This window comes from Macaca nemestrina, chromosome 2 (assembly GCF_043159975.1).
Source record: "Macaca nemestrina isolate mMacNem1 chromosome 2, mMacNem.hap1, whole genome shotgun sequence".
NCBI lineage: Eukaryota > Metazoa > Chordata > Mammalia > Primates > Cercopithecidae > Macaca > Macaca nemestrina.
The window spans coordinates 152,724,295-152,744,811 of NC_092126.1; the positions used below are offsets into that span (position 1 = coordinate 152,724,295).

At 51.4% G+C, this 20,517-nt stretch overlaps 1 protein-coding gene across 1 annotated transcript in view; it reads right to left on the reverse strand.

Annotated features, from left to right (window-relative positions):
• LOC105477747 (Wnt family member 7A) overlaps positions 1–20,517 on the reverse strand; it is a 57,379-nt gene extending 36,862 nt beyond the window's left edge. Inside the window, exons 1-2 of the mRNA XM_011734445.3 lie at positions 20,205–20,517; positions 15,405–15,631 (exon numbers count right to left, since the gene is read on the reverse strand). Of these exons, the coding sequence (XP_011732747.1) occupies positions 15,405–15,631; positions 20,205–20,275 (298 nt within the window). The 5' untranslated portion in view covers positions 20,276–20,517. The remainder of the gene's footprint in view (positions 1–15,404; positions 15,632–20,204) is intronic.

Sequence of the window (20,517 nt, forward strand, 5' to 3'; positions counted from 1 at the left end):
TAGCCTCTCTGGACCTCAGTCTCCTCACCTGCAAAATGGGTTCAAGGGCTATGTCTACTTTACAGGGTGAAGACTGACCAAAGCAACCTACGGGAAGCCCTGTGTGTGGGATAAGTCCTGAGGAGCACTGGGCAAGTTCGCTCTCATGTAGCCTGGGTGGGTTTCAGGAAAGGCACCTGGAAGAAGAGGCCCCGGAGCCCGGAGCAGGCAAAGGGGGGCCAGAGAAGGTGTTTCAGAATGCCAGGATGGAGATGGCTTAAGCAGTGAGTGAGGAGGTGGATGATTTGCTCCAAGTTGCTTCTAGCCTTAGGTCACTCTGTCCCATGCTCAGGGAGGTCCTTTCCCCACCCACCTTCCCATTCGCCTTGGAACCTCCCTCCCCAGGAGGGACAGACACAAACAACTTGTCCGCTGCCCCATCACTGCCCTCCCACCCCGCAGAAAGTAGGCCTGTCCACCTGCTGAACTGGACAGCTTCCCCATGCCAGGGCTGGCTTTGCTGTGGCGTGCCATGCCAGCCCACCCATGGCGTCCCTGCTGAGTCCCATTTCACAATGTCCTGAAGGTCACAACAGAGAGGCAAAAAAAAAAAAAAAAAAAAAAAAACCACAGAGGCTCATCCAGTGTCTGTCTGCCCAGCCAAATTTCAGGTTTACAAGATGACAAGGACCATGTCTGTCACTCCCACTGTCTCCAACACCCTCCAAAATGTGTGAGGGGTGAGACAGACCTGAGTCCCAATTTCAACCCTGCCAAAAGCTGTGTGACCTCGGGCAAGTCACTTAACCTCTCTGAGCCTCCATTTCCTCATCTGTTATTAGCAACTACCCTGTAGGAAGAGGTAGACATCACCTGGCACCTAGCAGGTACTTAAACAAACAGTAGTGAGCATTATAATTATAATAATTGATGAAATTATAGGTGCTACTGGGTGGTACAGAGAAGAACTTGCCCTGCCTCTGTTTTATCCATGGCCTTTATTGCTCCCTGCCATTTTAGACTTAGCTGCTGATTTTCTGTTCCCCGTACCAGCCCTACCACCATAATCAACTCTTGTCAAAATGCACTTCTAAAACGAGATGGCATTCAATTGTTATCAATTAAAACTTATCAATAAATAATTTATCAAAACCATTCAAACTGGATGGCTTGCTGAGCTGAGAACAGGGTTTGATGGTAGAAAGAAAGCAGAAAAAGCTTCTGGAATCTTAAAATAAATCTCAGATTCCATCCATGTCTGCCTCCTTTACTCATCCCAGGTAAGGTGGGGAAACTGAGGCTTGGGGAGATGAGCTGACTTGCCCAGGAAGAGTTAGGATGCAAACCTGGAGGTCACCTGCTGTGCCTAACCACTCCAGAGAACTCCCTTGGACCCTGGTCACCCTCACTGCTCCGAGAACCGCCCTTTTCTCATCTGTCTGGGGAAGCCCCTTCATTCAGGTGGGTAATTTCCCGAATGCCATCTCATTTCTCTTAGGAGATACCTGCAAGGGTGGTCTGTTCTACTGCTGTGGAAATGGGATGAGATCATATGCCCAATGGCATATAGTCCATAAAAAGCTGAGCAAAGACATACGAAATGTTTCTTATTCACTAGGCTCTGTTCTAAGCACTGAATATAGATCCACAATATATGGCAACAACGCATGAGGTGGGGGCTATTATCTGCATTTTACAGATGCAGAAACTGAGGCCCATGTGATACAACCTGTAAGGATTCAAACTTGGACAGCTGGCCCCAGAGTTGGACCCACTCCCTTGCCTCAAGGTCTTGAGAACCATTCCAGTCCTACTGACTCCAGGCCTACATTCTTGCCCAGATCATCCATGTGGAGCCTGTGAGTGAACCCTGGGCTTGGCCACCATGGCCTGTGTGCCCTCCAGGATCAGATCCTCCATCCCAGCAGTGGGGACAGCCTGCTGTGAAAGGCCTGCCTCTCCGTCCTGCCCAGGAGCAGAGGAAGAACCTCCCTCAAATCCTGCCCTCCCCTCCACCTCCTTGACCAAGCCATCTATTCCTTCATTCATCAGATATTTCTTGAGCATCTACTATGTGCCAGGCACTGTTCTAGGACATGAGGAGAGTCAGATGAGGAGTTTAGACATGGCTTTGCCTTTGTAGAAGGACAGGCAGCAGGATAATGCCACTCCATGGCAGTTGAGGACTTTGAAGGAGGTGACACAGGGCAGTGATGGGAGTGGGGGACATCTGGGGTGGTGACTTGAGCGGAGAGGTCAGGGGGCTCTCTAGGGGCAGAGAAGGCATCAGGCCAAGTGGTAGCCTGAGTGATGGCACTGACGTGGTGTGGTCAGCTAGTGGCAGGAGCCGGTGAGCCAGGTTGGCACCGGAGGAGGTGAGGCTGAGGGCAGGTACAGATTCTGCCAGCCCTTCCTCTCCCCAGAATCAGAGAAAAGATTCCTAGAGCCACAGAAACAAAGCCAGGGGGCTCCTACTGGAATGATAGCTTCAAGGAGGATGGGAGACTTGCTCAAGGTCACCAGTGACTCAGCAAGACCAGAAGATCCCCCGGGCTCCCTCACCTCCCCCATGCCCTCCTTACCTTTCAATCCACCCACATCTCCCAGGTAAAGTTTTCATCCAGAAGCCCAGAGACCTTCCCTCCTGGGATATCCCAGGTGACTTCAGCTCAGAACTCAGGTAAGATGGAACCTGTCAGTCCCTCCTGTGTACTTCTCATTCACTGGGGGAGCCCCAAGCAAGGACTCTGCCTCTCTGAGTCTCAGCTTCCCCATCTGTGAAGTGGGAACCCTTAGGAGGACATCGCCAAGTTCTGAAAATTAAATGAGACCTCTGTGGAATGAAGCCTCTGTGGAGCTCCCAGAAGGTGCTTGATAAAGAACGATACGTATTATCACTGAGATAAAAATGGGGAGCCCAGCTGACGCCCTCTGTGGTTCCAGCTCCATAATGATCCCAGCGGGTATAGAGGAAATAAACTGATGTCCAAGCCTGCCCAAAAGATTCCATTCCACCGCCCTGTGCAGCCACTGTAAATGGTTTGCACCGGAATATTATCTGGGTGTATTTACGGTATCTTACTGGAAACCACAAAGTGCATTGTATTTTTTTTTTCTTTTGCTATTTAAAGCCAATGGGTCAGAGAGCAAGCAATCTGCAGTGACACAAGCTGAAATATATGATTTGGAAAATATACAGATGGAAAAAGGTTGCACTTGCCAGCCCCATGGCATGGCAGTTCATAGCCCCTCTGGGCTCAGAATGCCACATGGGGCTGTCTCATCAAGAGGAACCAGGGAGCCTCACAATGAGTAACTGGAAGATTTGGGGATGCAGGGAGCTGTGTCTGGGCTGAGCTTGGTAAGGTAACAGGCCCACAGCTAGGGAAACTGGGGAGGGGTGTGTGCAAGCCCCAGCCTCTGTCTTTCTCCATCCAAGGGTCTCTCTCCCTACTGAGCAAGGCCAGAGCACGCTGCTGACCACTTGCCAACGGTCAGCATCTGCTCCTTCCTGGCTTCACGGCTTTGCACATGCTGTTCCCTCAGCCTGCAATTGTCTTCCTTGTTCCATCTGCCTGCTAAGGGGCAGGGAATGTAGCGCAGGAGGTTTTAAAGCAGAGCCCTGGAGGTGGATAAATCTGGGTTTACGTCCTGGCTCCCTTTTCCTGGCAGTGGGACCTTGAGTGAGTTAACTCATCTCTCAAGGCCTCAGTTTCCTCATTTGTAAAGTGGGAATAACAAAATATCTACCTCCCAGGGTTGTTGGGAGGATTAAATAACCAAATGCACATGACAAGCTCAGCCTGCACTCGGTAAGGGACCAATAAACAATAGCTCTTACTAGATGCATTATTGGTTAGCACCATATCCATCAAGCCACGGCTCCAAAGTTCCCTACTCTGAGGTGCCTCCCAAATGTCCCTTCCCTCCACTTGTGGCCCAGCACCCTGTCCATCCTTATTTTGTACTGAATTGAATGATCAGTCTCTCACCGCTAGGCTGTGGGGGCCTGGATTATTTATCTGTGAAGCCTCAACAGTTGAATGAATGAATGTGCATGTGAAAGCAAGTGTGTGTGTGTGTGTGTGTGTGTGCATGTTGCATGCGCACGCACGCCTGCCTGCCTGTCTACCATATGAAAGCTGGGAAGAGAACATTATAACAAAAGACTCATCTCAGAGAATAGTGTCAGGAGAGCTAAAACCCAGGATGAACTGAGGCTTGCAAAAAAAAATGCAAACGAGACAAAAAGTCCTTTGTTAGCTGCATTCTAAGCAAGAATAAGGAAAGAATAGGTCTTTTGCTTGGGCAAGATGGCGCATTGTTAAGAAATGGCAGAGAGAAAATGGAGCTGGCCCGCCCCTTGCTTCTGTCTCTCTCCCTGGAAAGGTTTTCAAATCCATCCTTCTAAGCATTCACCAGCTCACCAGACATGTGTTGCACTCTCACAGCCCTAGATGAGTAAAATGATGGAGTCCTTTTTGCAAGATGTGGGGACTCCTAGACGTAGGGATCCCCAGACATGGGACCCTCAGCCCAGGCCATCACCTTGGGGAGAGGAGAGAGCTGCTCAAGTGACTGCCCAAGAGAAGTGGCGACAAATTCTACAGAGGCAGAAGCCCAGAAATGCATCAGAGTTTCCCAGATTGTAGACAGAGGAGGGTGGACTCCAGGGGTTGACTCCTAGGTCATTGTGCCCATCCCTGGAAAAATTCCGGCAGGGGGGTACCAAACAGGAGGCCGTGAGCATGTGGAAAAGAATGCACCCATCCCCAGCAGCACACGGCGGGAAATCACCATTTCTTTGCTGATGATAATGCTGGAGACATAGCAACTTTCTGTGTGTGCAAGGAATTTGATTATCTTCCTACATCCTGTCTCTCCTCTGATTAAATACCTCTGACAACTTCCCTCCCAAGCAAACCCCCTGAGGCTGGTCCCAAAACCCTGCAGGATGCCTGGTCCCACCTCTTCCCCCAGCCTCTTTACCCTCCCTACCCTACGCCCTGCAGTCCCTCGTGCCAAGCCACTCTGGATCCCAGGGCTCCTGTTTGGGTCACCCAGCCAAGCCCTTCCTGCTGCCACTCCCCTTCCCCTCCTGGGTTGTGGACGGCCCCTACTTCAGGTGACCCGTACAGGCAGCTTCTGTGCTCATCTCCCAGTGCCTATTTCTCTTCCACTAGATCCTCAGAGCACTTTTCAGCCTTGTCTTCCTAGTGTGTCCCCGCCGGACAGCAAGTGCCCTGGACAGAGCCTGCACCCCAGCATTTACTGCAGAGATTCTAGTAAATACCTGTAGGATGAAGACGTGAATAAATGAGTGGACATACAAGTGGAGGAGTCTTATCCCATGAATGTTTAACTTGCATAAATTGAACGAAATGTACCAGAAAAAAAAAATATCATATACTTATATTGTGGATATATACACTTCATTGTATACACTGCATATATATACACACACATATATATACACACATTGCCATATATACATTTTACATGTATGTGCATGCTTTCCTGTACTTGTATGGAAACACAGGTATTCTGAATTTTATGCATGATTGAAGGGATTTTCAATGGTAATGTGGATTAGAATGGATTTCACTGCCCATGGCAATGTCAGAAGTGAGGATGTGCCTCTTCTGTACCCTTGGGGAAAGATATGGAAATTGGTGATAGGTGGATATACTTTTTGGTAGATTCCAAGTTGATGTATAAACCACATTCTGAGTATGGTCAATCTGTGAGGGTCTCCAGGGTGATATTCCCCAGTGTGTGTGCCCCTGAAGAGCAGCTCCACTAGACAGTCAGTGAGTCCAAGGATGGAAATGAGTGGACCCTCCAGATTGAGTCAGCTCAAGCTGCTGTCTTGTCCGCAGGACGTTTCAGCACCTTTAATATGCTGGCAGGCATCCTGACTCTCCAGGAGCAGGCAGTATAACATGCTGAGTTCCCCCATTTTAAAAGGACACCCATGGGAATGTCCTTTTCTCCCCAGGGCAGCTGGCAGTAGGCAGTGGGTGGAGCCTGGGAATGGTGATCTGCTGAGCAGACCCTGGGCACAGCTCCTCTTGAATCATGCCATAACGGTCTTTCCTAGGCACTAGACCTAGTCAACATTTTTATCCCATTTTAAGCCAATGCAGAGATGGGCAGGAGAGCTAACAGAATGGTTGATCAAATTGACATTAAAAAGATCTTGATGAGTAAGACTGCCCAGCTAGGATGGATCTCAAAGAAAATGTGCAGAAATGAACATGCAGTTTTGTATTTGGGGTGAGAAATGAACAGCAGTCACTCACACGACAGAGAAAATGGAGCACCTACTGTGCATGAGGTGCTCCCAGACCCGGCATTCAGAAGATAAACAAAGCAAGGCCTGTCTTCAAGGGCTCAGAGCAACTGGGGCCACACAAGGTAGAAAGGAGCTGGCCTGCCTGGGGGCTATGCACTTCTTCACGTGTTCCATGAGGACCTACTGTGTGCCAGGCCCCAGGACAGATGCTGGAAGTATGGGGAGAAGAGGATCAGCAGATCTGGGCCCCATGGAGACTCATGATGGCAGAGAAGACTAATGTCAGATGGGTTCTTACAAAAGTAAACAAAGTCACTTCCAAAAGTGGTGAGTGCTTTAAAGACAACCATGCAGGGTGCCCTGTCGGGGAAGGGTGGAGGATGCTGTCTTGGGCAGGATGGTCCAGGAAGACCTCCTCCAGAAGACCACCTCCAGGAGGTCTCTTGAGTGGAGACCTGCATATGCAGGAGAGGACAGGTTGCCCACCATCACTCAGCGGCTTCTCCCAAGTACCCTCTGTGTCATCTTCTGCTGCAGAGAAGAGTTGGGGCAAGGGGCTGCTCTGGTACTCATGGTGTCCCTAGATCCACTGAGCACCCCAACGGGGACTGTATCCTCCATGTCCCAGGCACTGGATCAGAGGCCCCTGATCCCTCACAGAGCTGCCTTCTGGCCAGAGAGACACACAATAATAACAACACAGCTACGATGTATGGGCACTTCCTGTGTGCCAGGCACTGTTCTGAGCGCAGTAAGCAACCTCATCCTCCCACCACCTGTGAGAATGGTGCCATTATCACTCCCGTTTGGTCAAGGCCCACTGTTGGTAAATGACCAAGCGGGAAGCGTCAGGGCTGAACCACTACACATCGCTGCACAGATGAGCAAGTTAGAGAATACATCCTGGAGTAACAAAGTGACATAAAGAAAAATGCTACACAGTGAGAGTGGACAAGGACAGGCGGTGTACACTGGAGAGGAGGTAATGAAGCTTCTCCGAGGCCTGACAGGTGAGCAGAGGATAGAAAGACAGAGGGAGTGAGTCAAGCTGGCAAAGAGCATCCAAGCAGAGGGAACAGTGAGGAAAGGCCCTGAGGTGGGAGGGACTTTGGCATAGGTCCATAAAGGAGCAGGGAATGGGTGTGCATTTTATTCTCAGAACAACAGGAAACCGCGGGAGGGTTTTACACGGCAGAATGCCACACTCAGAGCAACACGGAGAAGATGTCATGCTGGATGGCTGCATAGGTTGCAGGATGAAAGGGAGGAGGTGGGGTGCATTTGGAAGTTGATGTCATTGTTCAGGCAGCAAGTATCTGAAGATGGCGGTTTGAATAGGGAGGTGGTGGTAAAGGTGGTGAAAACTGGACAGATTGGGGTATATAGTTTGGAGGTAGAGTCAAAACGGTCAGCTTAGACTGGTAATCACCAAGAAAATCTAGAGCGTGGGTCCCCGGTTCCTTGAGCTTGTGTGCATATGACACGGCACACAGGCCTCCTGGAAGCGGGGAGGGGATGTTACCAACGGATAACAATGTGCCAGGCTCTTACACCCCGTATCATGTAATGCCACTACCACCCAGTAAGGTGGGTGCTTGGCTCCCCCATTCTGCAGACTGTCAGAAAGGTGAAGTACTCACTTAAAGTCATCTGCAAGGTAAGGGTGGGGCTAGGATGCAAACCTGGCCATGTGACTCTGATTTCAGTACTCACTTGGCAGCCCCACACCTGCAACAAGACAAGGGGTTCTCAAATACATAGCAGACTTGAGAATCTCACCTGTGGCAGGATCGCACAAACAGAAGAATCCCTCCAGCGAGGGGGGACTCACGACCGATTTCAGCTCTGCCACGAAACACATGATCTTGGACACCCTCTGCCTGGCTCATAGCCTGTCTCCCAGGAACAAGATGGAGGTGGACACACTTTCTTTCAGGGGTGCCAAGGACCCAATGAAGTGACGGATGAGAAAGGGCAGTCTTGGCTCCTGGTCCACACTGATCCTCAGTGAAAAGACACAAGATAGAGTGAAGCCCCCCACAGCCCACTCATCCTGAGGAACCCACTCATCCTGAGGAACCCACTCACCCCGAGGCATTGCCTGGTCTAACCCTGGTTTCCCTGCACTGTGACTACAACCACACTGGCCAAATCCAATGGGAGAACCCACAACCCAACAGAAAAATGGGGACAAAGCATGAAGAGATAACTCATGGAAGAGCGAACATGCACAGCCAGTAAATACAGGAGGAGATTTCAACCTCATCACTTCTCAGGGAAGTGCAGATCAGGATGCTGTTGAGATTGTCTTTCTCACCCACTCACTGGGCAGACATGCAGCTGGCCAGTCCCAGGGTTGGAGCTGCGCCGCCACTAGGGGAGGAGCTTGGCACAATAGCAATTCAATCCAACCAAAATGAAGTCATTTACTTTGGGGGAAGATCTCCATATGATATATTAAACATAAATAAACTAGGGAATGGGAAACTCAAGATTCAAGATAGGGAAAGCGTAGCCAGGGAGGGAGAGGCAGGGGAGACATGAGGGAGGCTCATAGAGGTGGATGACAAGTTGTGTTGGGGGTGAATTCGAGGGAGGTCACAGTATTATTTAAGAAAAGCAAATGGCCGGGTGCAGTGGCTCACACCTGTAATCCCATTGCTTTGGGAGGCCAAGGCAGGATTGCTTGAAGCTGGGAATTTGAGACCAACCTGGGCAACACAGTGAGGCCCCTGTCTCTACAAAACAACAGAAAAGAATTAGCCAGGTGAGGGGGCGTGTGCCTGTAATCCCAGTGGAAGGATTGCTTGAGCCCAGGAGGTGGAGGCTGCAGTGAGCTATATTTGCACCACTGCACTACAGCCTGGGTGACAGAGCGAGACCCTGACAGAAAAGGAAAGGAAGGAAGGAAGGAAGGAAGGAAGGAAGGAAGGAAGGAAGGAAGGAAAGAAGGAAGGAAGGGACAAAGAGGGAGAGAGAAAGTGAGAGAGAGAACGTGAGAGAGAGAGAAAAGGAGAGAGAGAGAAAGTGAGAGAGAAAGAGAGAAAGAGAAAGAGGGAAAGAGAGAGAGGGGGAGGAAAGAAGGAAGGAAGGAAGAAAGAAAGAAAAAGAAAGAAAGAAAGAGACAAAGAGGGAGAGAGAAAGTGAGAAAGAGAACGTGAGAGAGAGAGAAAGGGAGAGAGAGAGAAAGTGAGAGAGAAAGAGAGAAAGAAAGAGGGAAAGAGAGAGAAGGGGAGGAAGGAAGGAAGGAAGGAAGGAAAACAGAGAGAGAATGGAAGGAATAAAGCAAGGAAGGAAGAGAGAAAGAAAGAGGAAGAAAAGAAAGACGGACAAAGAAAAGAAAGACGGACAAAGAAAAGAAAGAAAGAGAGAGAAAGAAAGAGAGAGAGGAAGAGGGAAACAGAGAGAGGGAGGGAGGGAGAGAGGAAGGAAGGAAGGAAGAAGGAAAAGAGGGAGAGAAAGGAAGGAAGGAAGGGAGAAAGAGAGAGAAAGAAAGAAAGAGAAAGAAAGGAAAGAAAGAAACAAAGGAAGAAAGAAAAGAAAGAAAGAAAGGAAGGAGAGGGGGAGGGAGGGAGAGGGGGAGGAAGGGAGAGAGAGAAGGAGAGAAAGAAAGAATAAAGAAAGAAAAGAAGGAAGGAAAGGAGAGAAAGGAAGGAAGGAGGGGAGAAAGAGAGAGAGAGAAAGAAAGAAAGAGAAAGGAAAGAAAGAGACAGAAAGAAAAGAAGAAAGAGAAAGAAAGAAAGAAAGAAAGAAAGAAAGAAAGAAAGAAAGAAAGAAAGAAAGAAAGAAAGAAAAAGAGAGGGAAGGGGGAGGGAGGGAGGAAGGGAGGAAGAGAGAGAGAAAAAGGAGAGAAAGAGAGAAAAAAGGAAGGAAGGAAGGAAAGAAAGAAAGAAAGAAAAGGAAGAAGAAAGAAAGAAAGAGAAAGAAAGAAAGAAAGAAAGAAAGAAAGAAAGGAAGGAAGGAAGGAAGGAAGGAAGGAAGGAAGGAAGGAAGGAGTCTAGAGGGAAGTGAAGGCCTTCTTATACCCCACCGCAAGGGTCACACTGTGCCTTGGTAGCAGTTGGTCAAACCGATGTGGGGCCACACACCCCACTCAAATAATCCCTGGCATTCAAGGGTCTTGACAGCTAGCCTGCCATCTCACAGGCAACTCCCTGAGCCATTGTCTCCTGAGGCTGCAGGCCCCTGTTCACTCCCTCCATAGCTCTCACATGACCATGTCTTTGCTCTGTTGTTTCCTCTGCCTAGGATCCCACTCACTGGTAAATTTCTCCCCACCCTCCAAGTCCCAGATGAAGGGCCATCTCCACTGTCCAGACCCCTCCCTCCATCCCGAGGTCTCACTTTTGAGAGCCCACCACACCCCCTATGCCTCTCCCTAAAGCCTGAACCATGCTGCACTCTGGTCACTCATTGCTGTGGACTGAGTCAATACCTCAGAGTGTGACTGCATTTGGAGACAGGAAATTTAAAGAAGTATTATAATTAAGTTAAAATGAGACTGTTAGTGTGGGCCCTAGTCCTATATGACTCGTGTCCTTATAAAAAAGGAGACCAGGACACAGGAGATTCCTGGGGCACATATACAAGGGGAAAGGCCGTGTGAGAACCCAGGGAGAAGGTGACAAGCCCAATAGAGAGGCCTCTGATAAAGCAGCCCTGCTGACACCTGGATGGCAGACGTCCGGCTTCTGAAACTGGACAGTACATTTCTGCTGTTTAAGCTACCTGGTCTGCGGAGATTTGTTCTGGCAGCCCTAGTAGACTAGTACACTCGTGAGCAGTTCCTCTTCCCTGAGAGATGGTCTGGGTGGGGCTACCTGGCTGGACCAGAAAAAGCACTGTTGCCCTTGGCCACTGTGATTAGTTTGGGATGGGCACACAACCAAAAGTAAAGCCCCATTAGTTGGTCCAATCTGAGTGAATCTTAGAACTTCTGCAAGTGCTGCTAGAGAAAGGCCAAGGCTCTTTCTGGGGGTGCTTGAACCTGGAAGTTGTGTCACTGCAGGTGCAAAGGCCATCCTGCTGGTCCTGGGGTTGATGGATGCCAATGCTACCTCTGCTCCTGTCCATTTCGAAAGTCAGCACTATGCCCTGGCTCTCCAGTTCCTTAAGCATACATAAGTCCCCCTTTTACCAGAGGTGGCTTGAATTGGGGTTCAATTTCTAACATGCAACGGGACTTTACCTGGTACATGCCCATTGCTGCCCCTCAGCTCTATGCAGGAAACCTGAACACTCAGAAGGGAGCCAAGCATGGGATAAAGAACTCTTCCTCTTCAGTCACAGAGCTCCAGCTGGTCTCATGTCCACTCTGAATACAAGATTACACTTCCCAGCTTCTCTTGCAGCTAGATGTGGCCATGTGACTAAGTTCTGGCCAATGATATGTAAGCAGAAGTATGGGGTGGAACTTTGGGAAGTTTCTCTTTAAAGGCAGACAATGGGTCCTGGTGTTCAAAGTCAGGACTTGATGGCCACAGCTCCAAAGGCCAGATCCTCACCCCTGCAAGACAGCCGTTGTTAGCTGGTCATTCCCAGAAAGTGGCAACCCCATGGGGGTGAGAGCACTGAGGAGGAGCCCAGTGACCCTAAATGTGATGCTTGCTTCCTGATGTCCTGGAGCAGGACACCTTTCTACATATGAGGAAACCTAAGCTCAGGGCGGTTTCAGACTGTCGGGGCTCTCATCTTGATTCATCTTCCTCTTCCCACTGTGACTACCCTAGAAGTCCAGACCAGAGTGACTCCCTCCTTCCTTAGCAGGCCTTCAGGTTGTCACCCTCCCTCCCTCCTAGCTGGCCCTTAGTTTGTCACTCTCCCTCCTTCCTGGCTGGTGGCTTTCAAAGCAGGTCTCCATGGCTATCACTGAGGCTGAGCCACCATCACCTCCTTCCTGGAAGACTCAACCAGACTCCTGACTCCCACTGCCATCCTACCCTGCAGTTCATGCTTTTCCCAGCAGCCAGAGTGATGATGCTAAACCCGAAGTCGGATGCTGTCCCTCCCTTATTGTCTCCCCTTCAGAAGGTCTCCATTCCCATTAAGGGAAATCCAGATCCCCTGCCCTGGCCTGAGGGATACTGCACCATCCAGCTCCTGGCTCCCTGAGCCTTCCCCTTCAGCCTTCCTCACTCTACTCCAGCCACCCAAGGCCCCTCGCTGTTCCTCAAGCCACCCCCAAGCACGTTCCACCTCAGGGCCTTTGCACCTACTGTTCCCTTTGCCTGACATGTTCTTCCCCCAGACATGCCCATAGCTCACCTCCCTCACAAATCCAGCGCCCTTCCCTGGCCACACACACTGGAACAGGAGCCTCCAGCCACAATGGACACCCAATAACTTGGTGAATGCATGAATAAATCAACACGTATTAAAATAAATGAATGACCTTATACCCACTCTTTCATGAATCTCCTAAAATTCCTATAAGGTTGAATGGATTCCTATTCCTATTGGGGGGTATGGATTCAACCAGAGACATGACCCTCATTGGGAGTCCTGAATGCAAGTCAATGCATAATATATGCATATCAACATATATTATGTTGCCACTTTTGTGGGCCAAAAATCATTTCACAGTGGCAATTTCATAAGTTTAACCTATCCTCTGGCAGTCACTCCCACACTCAAAATCCTCCAACGGCTCCCGCTCAGAAATTCAAACTTGTTAAATTGACCCTACATACCTCCTGGCTCCAGCTCCTACTTCCTTCCAGGCTCCCCGGACCAACTGCCCTGCATCGCTATCCCAAGGATTTTATTGGGCACCTCTCTTTGCTGGAATTCCACCAGCCACCTCTGCCTGCCAAGCCCACTAGAATGCCTCTTGCCACTGGCCTCTGCTCCTCCCTGGTGTGCACTGGCAGTATTCCTCCTCAGCCTCACTTCTACAACCATGGCCAGCTGGGGGCTGCTCAACAGGAGGGGATCCTTGTCCAGGCCCTGCCCTGCACTGTAGCCCTTCTGCTGCGCCCCAGACCTCTGTGGGGACTATTCCAATGCCAGCCGATATACTGACTGTTCTGAGACTGAAAGTTATGCTGGAATGAACCCAGTCCTGAGAGGCCCTGCCACTCACTTTTGTTGACTTTGAGCAAGTCCCTTTTGAGCCTCAGTCTCCTCATCTATAACATCTTACATATCAGAAGTCACAAATTTAAAACAATGCTGGAACCCATGCCTGGGTCCCAGGAATGGGGTGTGTGTGTGTGTGTGTGTGTGTGTGTGTGTGTGTGTGTGTGATATCTGAGTAGAAGAAAGCACAAAAACCAAAAACCACAAGTGACAAGCAAGGGGAAGCTCACAAGACAGATTAGGCAACCTTAACTGGAGTCTCAGTGTTGATGCCACTCACTATGTGACCTGGGACAGTCCCATTCTCTCTCTGGGCCTCTGTTTCCACCTAAAAAGTGAGCCCTGGAATTGGGAAGAGGGAGAAGCAGGGCAGATGGTGCAAGGCAAAAGTCTACACAACAAAGATCCTGGAAAAGGCTTACCTCCGGAAAGGTCTCTGCCAACTTCACCAGTGGCCCAAAAAACTGGTTGCTGGTTTGCACCTCTGTCAATAAACTATTGGGGTGGTATGGATTCAACCAGAGACCTGGCCCTCACTGGGAGTCCTGAATGCAAGTCGATGCACCTGCAGGACCCCATACTGAGATCCAGTCTGCAGTTCTGTAAGGTGCAAATAAGAAGGCACTCACAGAATATGGTGACAAAACCAGGCCTGCTGCAGGGATGGGTAAGGCCTTCCAAAAGGCAATGGGAAGAAAGTGTTCAGTGGCAAGCGTGGGAGTGAAGCCCCTGCCCTCATGAAGCTGACATTGCAAACCAGTTCAGAATGGTTTCAGACAGTGTGAAGTGCTTGGCTGATGGGATGGAACTTTGAGGTGAGAGGGGACTTTTGACAAGGTTGCAAAGGTCTAGAAGACCTGGACAGGGTCAGGGGCACGGGGCTGAGGAAAGGAGCTAAGGCAGAAGAAATAGCTGGTGTCCAGCATGGTGTGTTTGGGAAAAAGAACAAGGCTGAGTGAGCAGGTGAAGAGGGAAGATGGAAGCAGAGGTCAGCAGCAGCTAGATGAGCAGTGGGGATTTCATTCTGATGCAAGAAAGCCTCCAGAGGGGTTTAAGCAGCACAGTGACATGATCTGATTTCCATGTAAAAGGATGATCCTGCCTGCTGGGTGCAGAAGGGACTGCAGGATGGCCAGGAGCAACAGGGAAATGAGATGGGGGAGCATGGGACAACCTGGGAGCCCAGACATGACAGCAGGGTGACCTAAGCAGGAGGTGGCAGGGATGCCCAAAGATATCCGAGGCTGACCTGGCTTTCAGGGAAGTTCACAGTGCAGAAGCCAGTCTGTGGCAATTTCTGGTCCCCTAATGCACATGCACACAAGCCAGAAGACACACAGCATGGCCTCCTACCACTGACCAGGGCCTCCTGGAGACCAGCATTGCTCTCTCTGACCCTTTTCCACCAGACTTTTGTTATAATTGCTTCAGAAGTTAAATGTGTGGCTCAAAACTCTACGTGTATGTATGTGTCTGCACGCACCATTCCCATAAAACAGTTTCAAAGTCAAAAGCCCACAGGGATCAAGCGGATCATGTCACAGGATTGCACAGGCTGGGCAGCAGTAGGGAGTGGTGGGGACCGTGGCAGTGAATGGGTTGCCCATTCACTGCTACAACTAAAGGGAGCTGTGTTCTCAGTTTCAGGTCTTTGCAACCATGTGGGCACACATGTAAATTATGAGTAGATCTGCCAACTTTTCAAAAGAAACCGGAAATTCCTATATTTTAGGTGAAACAAGTTTTAAAATCTGGGCTTCAATTCAAAACACAGCATCAGCACTGTATCAGAGGTTAGCATTTGGGTCACTGGTTGCTGGTTTGCACCTCCGTCAATAAACGATTGAGGGGGTATGGATTCAACCAGAGACCTGACCCTCAATGGGAGTCCTGAATGCAAGTCAATGCACATGCAGGACCCCACACTGAGGGACATTCTAGTAGGGGCAGGCAACGGAGTTCCACAGGGCACCTGAGAGTATTCTGGTGTCCCTATAGCCTGATGTCTCTATAACCTGTAAGACTCTGCTGGGGTGTTTGGGTGAGCACATACCCACTTTCAGCTCCTTCCCAAAGACGGTGCGCTCTCCCAGTGCAGAGCAGTTCCAGCGGCCATTGCGGAACTGAAACTGACACTCGTCCAGGCCCATTTGCGAGCCTTCTCCTATGACGATGATGGCGTCGGGCCGGCTCTGGCAGATCGCCCGCTGTCTAGGAGCTAGGCCTGGGATCTTGTTACAGATGATGCTTGCGCCCAGAGCTACCACTGTGGAGAAGCCACTGGAGGGAGAGACACAGAGAGATGGAGCATTAGGCCAGCAAGGGAGCATGGACTAGGAACCCTTCCTAGGTGTCCAGCACTGGCCACCCCACTGCCCCCAGCAGTGGTCTCCCAACTTTTTTGATCCTGCACCCCTAACTCATGTCCATTCGAATAGAAACCCTATAATTTCTACATAGGCTCTTGTATCAATGCGTATACTCAATATCAGTGAAACACACACACTTGATTTTTGTTTTAGAAACAAGAAAAGATGATGTATGTCACAAATATTACATTGAGTGAAAAAGGCAAGTTGCCTTTGAGTTTATGGTAGGATGCAATTGAGATGAAGTTCAAAAGCATGCAAAAGAAACCCTATGTTGCTAGGGAATCATCTCTTTGGTAAAATTGTAAAGGCAAGCAAGGAAATGATGACTTCAAAGTCTCATGCAGCAGGTGCCTCTGAAGGAGTGATGGGTGTGCAGATGTTCACTTTAAAAAAATCTGTTTTTTAATGTATATGTAACATATACTCTCATGTATGTATATGTTTTATTATTGAAAAAAACCTTAAAAAGTAGTTTTAAGTAGAAGTCCTGGCATTTTCTTCCTGCTGTCAATGGAGTACACGTATCCCACTCCGGGCATGACTGGCTTAGAGGATGTGTGTGACTATTATGAGGGCAATTCCTATCTTCTTCAACTATTCACTGACATGTATCAGATACCCATCATGTGCCAGGTACCATGCTAGGAGACAGCTGTGCACCTGACAGGCAAGGCCCTGCCCTCAAGGAACTAGGGAGGGTGACAACACAGGTGTCACAAATGAATAAAACAGGCCATCTCTGACAATGGTATGTACTATGAAGAAAGTAAAGGAAGATGCTGGGATGGCAACCAGGGTGTGCAGGTGGTGAGGAAAGTGAGGGCCACTTTAGTTGAGGTGATCAAGGAGGACTTCCTTGAGGAGGTGACATCAGAACAGAACAGAGATCTGAATTGCCAGGAGGCATCTGTGGGAAAATCTGGAGAAGGGTATTCTGTGCAGAGGGAACAGAAAATGCAAAGTTCTAGGAGACAAGCTCGAGGTCTTCAAGGAATAGAAAGAACCCATGGAAACTGCTATAAAACCAGGGCTTGAGATGCAGGAAGATCCTGGGGAGAGGAGATGGCTGAGGGCTGGCATTTTCTCAGGTGCATCAGACAGCACGAGGAAGCACTGAAGGGTGTAAGCACGACCTTGACATGACCTGGTGGTCCCCGCTCCATGGAAGAAAGACCTGCGGGGTGCCAGAGCAGGAGCAGAGGGACCGGGCAGGTTAGGGTTGGTGATGGCTTGGCTGGTGGCAGTGGTAGGGCTGCAGGTAGAGCCACTGGGCAAGTGCCTCGTCCTGGGGCTCAGCTATGGGCAGTTGTTCTGGAGTTGCAATTTGTTAGAGCGAGGTTCTCCTGTACCAATAACTCGAGGAGGTGACGTGGACCCATGCCCTCCAAGAGCACAACTGATCACTCCTGCCACTTCCCTAGGCTCCTGCCACATGCCAGCCTTCTCCCTGCAGCAGGCACTCTGTCCTTGCTGGCCTCTCTCCCTGGAAGTGCTCTCACCCCTGATCTTCACAAGCTTGGCTTCTTGTCATTATTCACATGACCTCAAGGGTCACCTCCCTGACTAGCCCAGCTAAGGGAGCCTCCCTCCCTTCCCTTCCCCTAATAAATTTCCATCACAATCTCTGTTTTGTTTACTGGATATTCTTGATTACTCATGTTCTACTTTCATGTTTTCATGTATGTGTTTTTAATTTGCATGCTCACTTGATCACTTGTCTTCTTCCTGAGAGGATGAGCTCCCTGCGGGCAGGGAGGCTGTCTGCTGGTTCACTAAATGTCTACCAAATAAATGGATTGTGGCACTTCAAAGATGTGGCTCCGGGTGAGTACCTATTACATGGCAGGTGCCCCCAAATATGCATCAAATGCATCAGTAAACTTGGGCAGTGTCCCTACTATGTGCCAAGGCAGTATGGTGGGTGCTGCCACAAACAGCAGCTCATGTGACCTTTCCACACAGCCCTGTGGGGCAAGAATCATCATATAAATTTCAAATATCTGAAAATTGAGGCTCACAGAGGTTGGGACCCAGAGGAAGGTTCTCAGCTAGCAGGTGTTGGAGGTGGGACAGCCTGGCTTTGCATCTGCATCTCAGCCCTAAACCAGAGTCTAACACACACTAGAATGCTGGGAATGTCTGAGGAAGCAGCAGCGTGAGAAGATTAAGTGGAGATGCTTTGGCATCATTTGTCAGGAGGACCCTCTGAGCACCTAGCTGGCCACCAGGAAATTTCTACACCAGTAGAGAGTGGATGGACTGGCATACTGGGGCCAAAAACTCATAGGTACAATAGACTAGCCCCTAAGGGTCTGGCCTAGGTTCCCATCTCAGCTTTCCTCACTTATTAGTTGTGCGATCTTAGGCAAGTTTCCTTCCTTCTGCACTTCAGTTTCTCCATGGCTAAATTAGGGTATTGATAACTAGTCTCCACCTAATTGGCTGCTATGAAAACCGCATTTGCTAGAACATGGAAAGTGCTTAGAAGGTGCCAGGCACATAGTGAGTGCCCATAAATGTGGCGGCGGTGTTGTAATTATCACCATTCTTATTGGATCTGATTGTGGCAATAGGCTAGTGCGAGTAATAGAACTATCCGAGTGAAATAAGAATACCACAGATGCCCCACCATCAACCAGAAGCGGGTAGAGCCCAGTCACATGTGGGGAAATGGAAAAACCTAGGGACGTTGAGACTTCACCCCTCATGCCCACTATATAGATGAGTAGCCCGAGGCACAGGGAGCAGCAGCGCCTGGCCTGAAGTCACCTGCAACTCCCACCTCCCCGACCTGGACCTCTCCCCACCCCAGAGGGCAGCTTGGGGCGGAAGGGCAGCACCCTGCAGGACTCCCTCCCTCCCTCCGGGGCAGCTGGGCCCCCGCAGGGCCAATCCGGGTAGGCCGCGGCGCTGGCGGGAGGGCGGCCCGCGGGCGGGCGGGGCGGCCAGGAGAGGTTATTTTCTGCTGTTTTCCCTTTCTCTCTCCCCCTCCACCCGGGTCCCTCCTCCCCGTTTCTAATTAAAAAGGAGATAAAGCCACACGCGGTCCCAGCCAATCGGCCTGACCGGCTTCCTGGATGCTGGATGTGCGCGGCGCGGCGGGGCGGCGGGGCTCGGGCCAAGATGAAGATTAAAGCAGGGGAAAAAAGAAAAGCCACCCAGACGCGGGCGAATCAATAACACTTAAAACACACCGGCAGGCTGGCGGTACTGGCGCGAGCCCCGTAGCCGCCTCTTCGCCGCTGGTCGGGCTGGCGGCCCCTGGTCTGCTCTGCACGCACCTGCTCGCGGCAGCGGCCCGACAACTTGCGAAATCCGCGCTCCAGAGACGTGGACTGGGGAAGTGACGGGGTAGGGGGGTAGTAGTGACAAAACACAAAGGATCCTCACACACACCCCCTAGCCGCAGCCCCTGCGGTCCACCGCTCCTCAAAAGGGGCGGTAGGGGGTTCACTCATGGGGGGTGGAGGGGCAGGGTGTTCGAGACCTACCAAGCGGGACCTTCAGCGCCAGAACCTCTATCCATGCCTAGACTCCCCTCGCCCCCCCGCCGCCCACTGCTCCGAGCTTCACACGCGTTATGTCTTAAGTACAAAGGGTGACCGGCTTTGCACAAGCAGCTCCAGGACTCGTCCCGAGCTGCCCCCTCCCACCTTCCAGCCAGAGCGCCCCCGAGCACCACCTCCACAGAAACGTTGGGTGAAGCCAGAGGGCTGCTCGCGCGCCCGGCAGCCTCTGCTGCCCAGTTCAAGGGGGCGGGGTGTCCCGCCTCTCTCTAGCGCTTGTCTCCCTCGGTGTCTCGGGCCGCCTCTTGTCCCACCTTTGTGTGTGTTTGTTGGGGGCGGGACGTGCTGTCCCCTTGGCCCGGGAAGGGGCTCTGGGAGTCTAAGGGTCCCTGGAAATCGAGTGGTGCCAAGGTTCCGAGCGGCAGTTTATGTTTTTGCCAGCGAAAGTCCTTCCCCCTGGGTACCTGTTCCCTGTTTGCACGGACCGGCCCCGCCAGCCACCTGGGGACTGCTCAGTCTGTAGGAGCGGCTGTGCCGCGCCTCCTGAGAGAGTTCCTCTCGGGCTCCGGGGACTGAGCTCCCCGAGAGCGGCTGTGGACCTGGCTTGATGTTCCTGCTAGACCTGCTGTCCCTATGCCGGGGTCCGAAGGGTCCCCGGGATGGGCTGAACCTTTGCAGCAGCTAGCCCTCCCCCAGAGTCCCTCAGGCTGGAGCGTCCCTACCGGCTGTCTCTGGTCCTGGGAGATTCCAGACTCAGAAGTCCTCAGGATGGCCAGTCCCCCTGCCTATATCTCCTGGGGCGTCCGCCTGCGGGGGGCCTTTGTGCGTCCACCGCTCCCACACCGCACCCACCCGGCCTCTCAGAGAAGCTGTGGAAGTTGGTGGCCGGCAGAGGCTCTCAGGCGGCACACCTCCCTCCCCGGGCCGTGCCAACTTTGCCAAGACACGCGCGGAAAGGGCGCAGGCAGCCCTTACCCGATCCGGAGGTAGACCATGCCCAGGCTGAGAAAGAGGTGGCCCAGGCAGCGCCGCGCTTTCCGGTTCATAGTCCCGGTTGGCCGCCGGGGCCGCGGGCCGGGCTGTGCTGATCCCGCGGGCCGGCCCCGGCGGGGCAATCAACATAGCCCGCCCGGGAGGCGCGGGCCGAGGCGTCCCCGGGGCCGTCTGTCCGTGCGCCCGTCTGCGCGCTCGGCGCCTGAGCCTCGCCAGGAGCGCGGGAGCCACGGAGCGGGAGGAGGGAGGGAGGAGCGAGCGCGGCGTGGGGCGACGCCGGGCTGCGTGCGAGCGA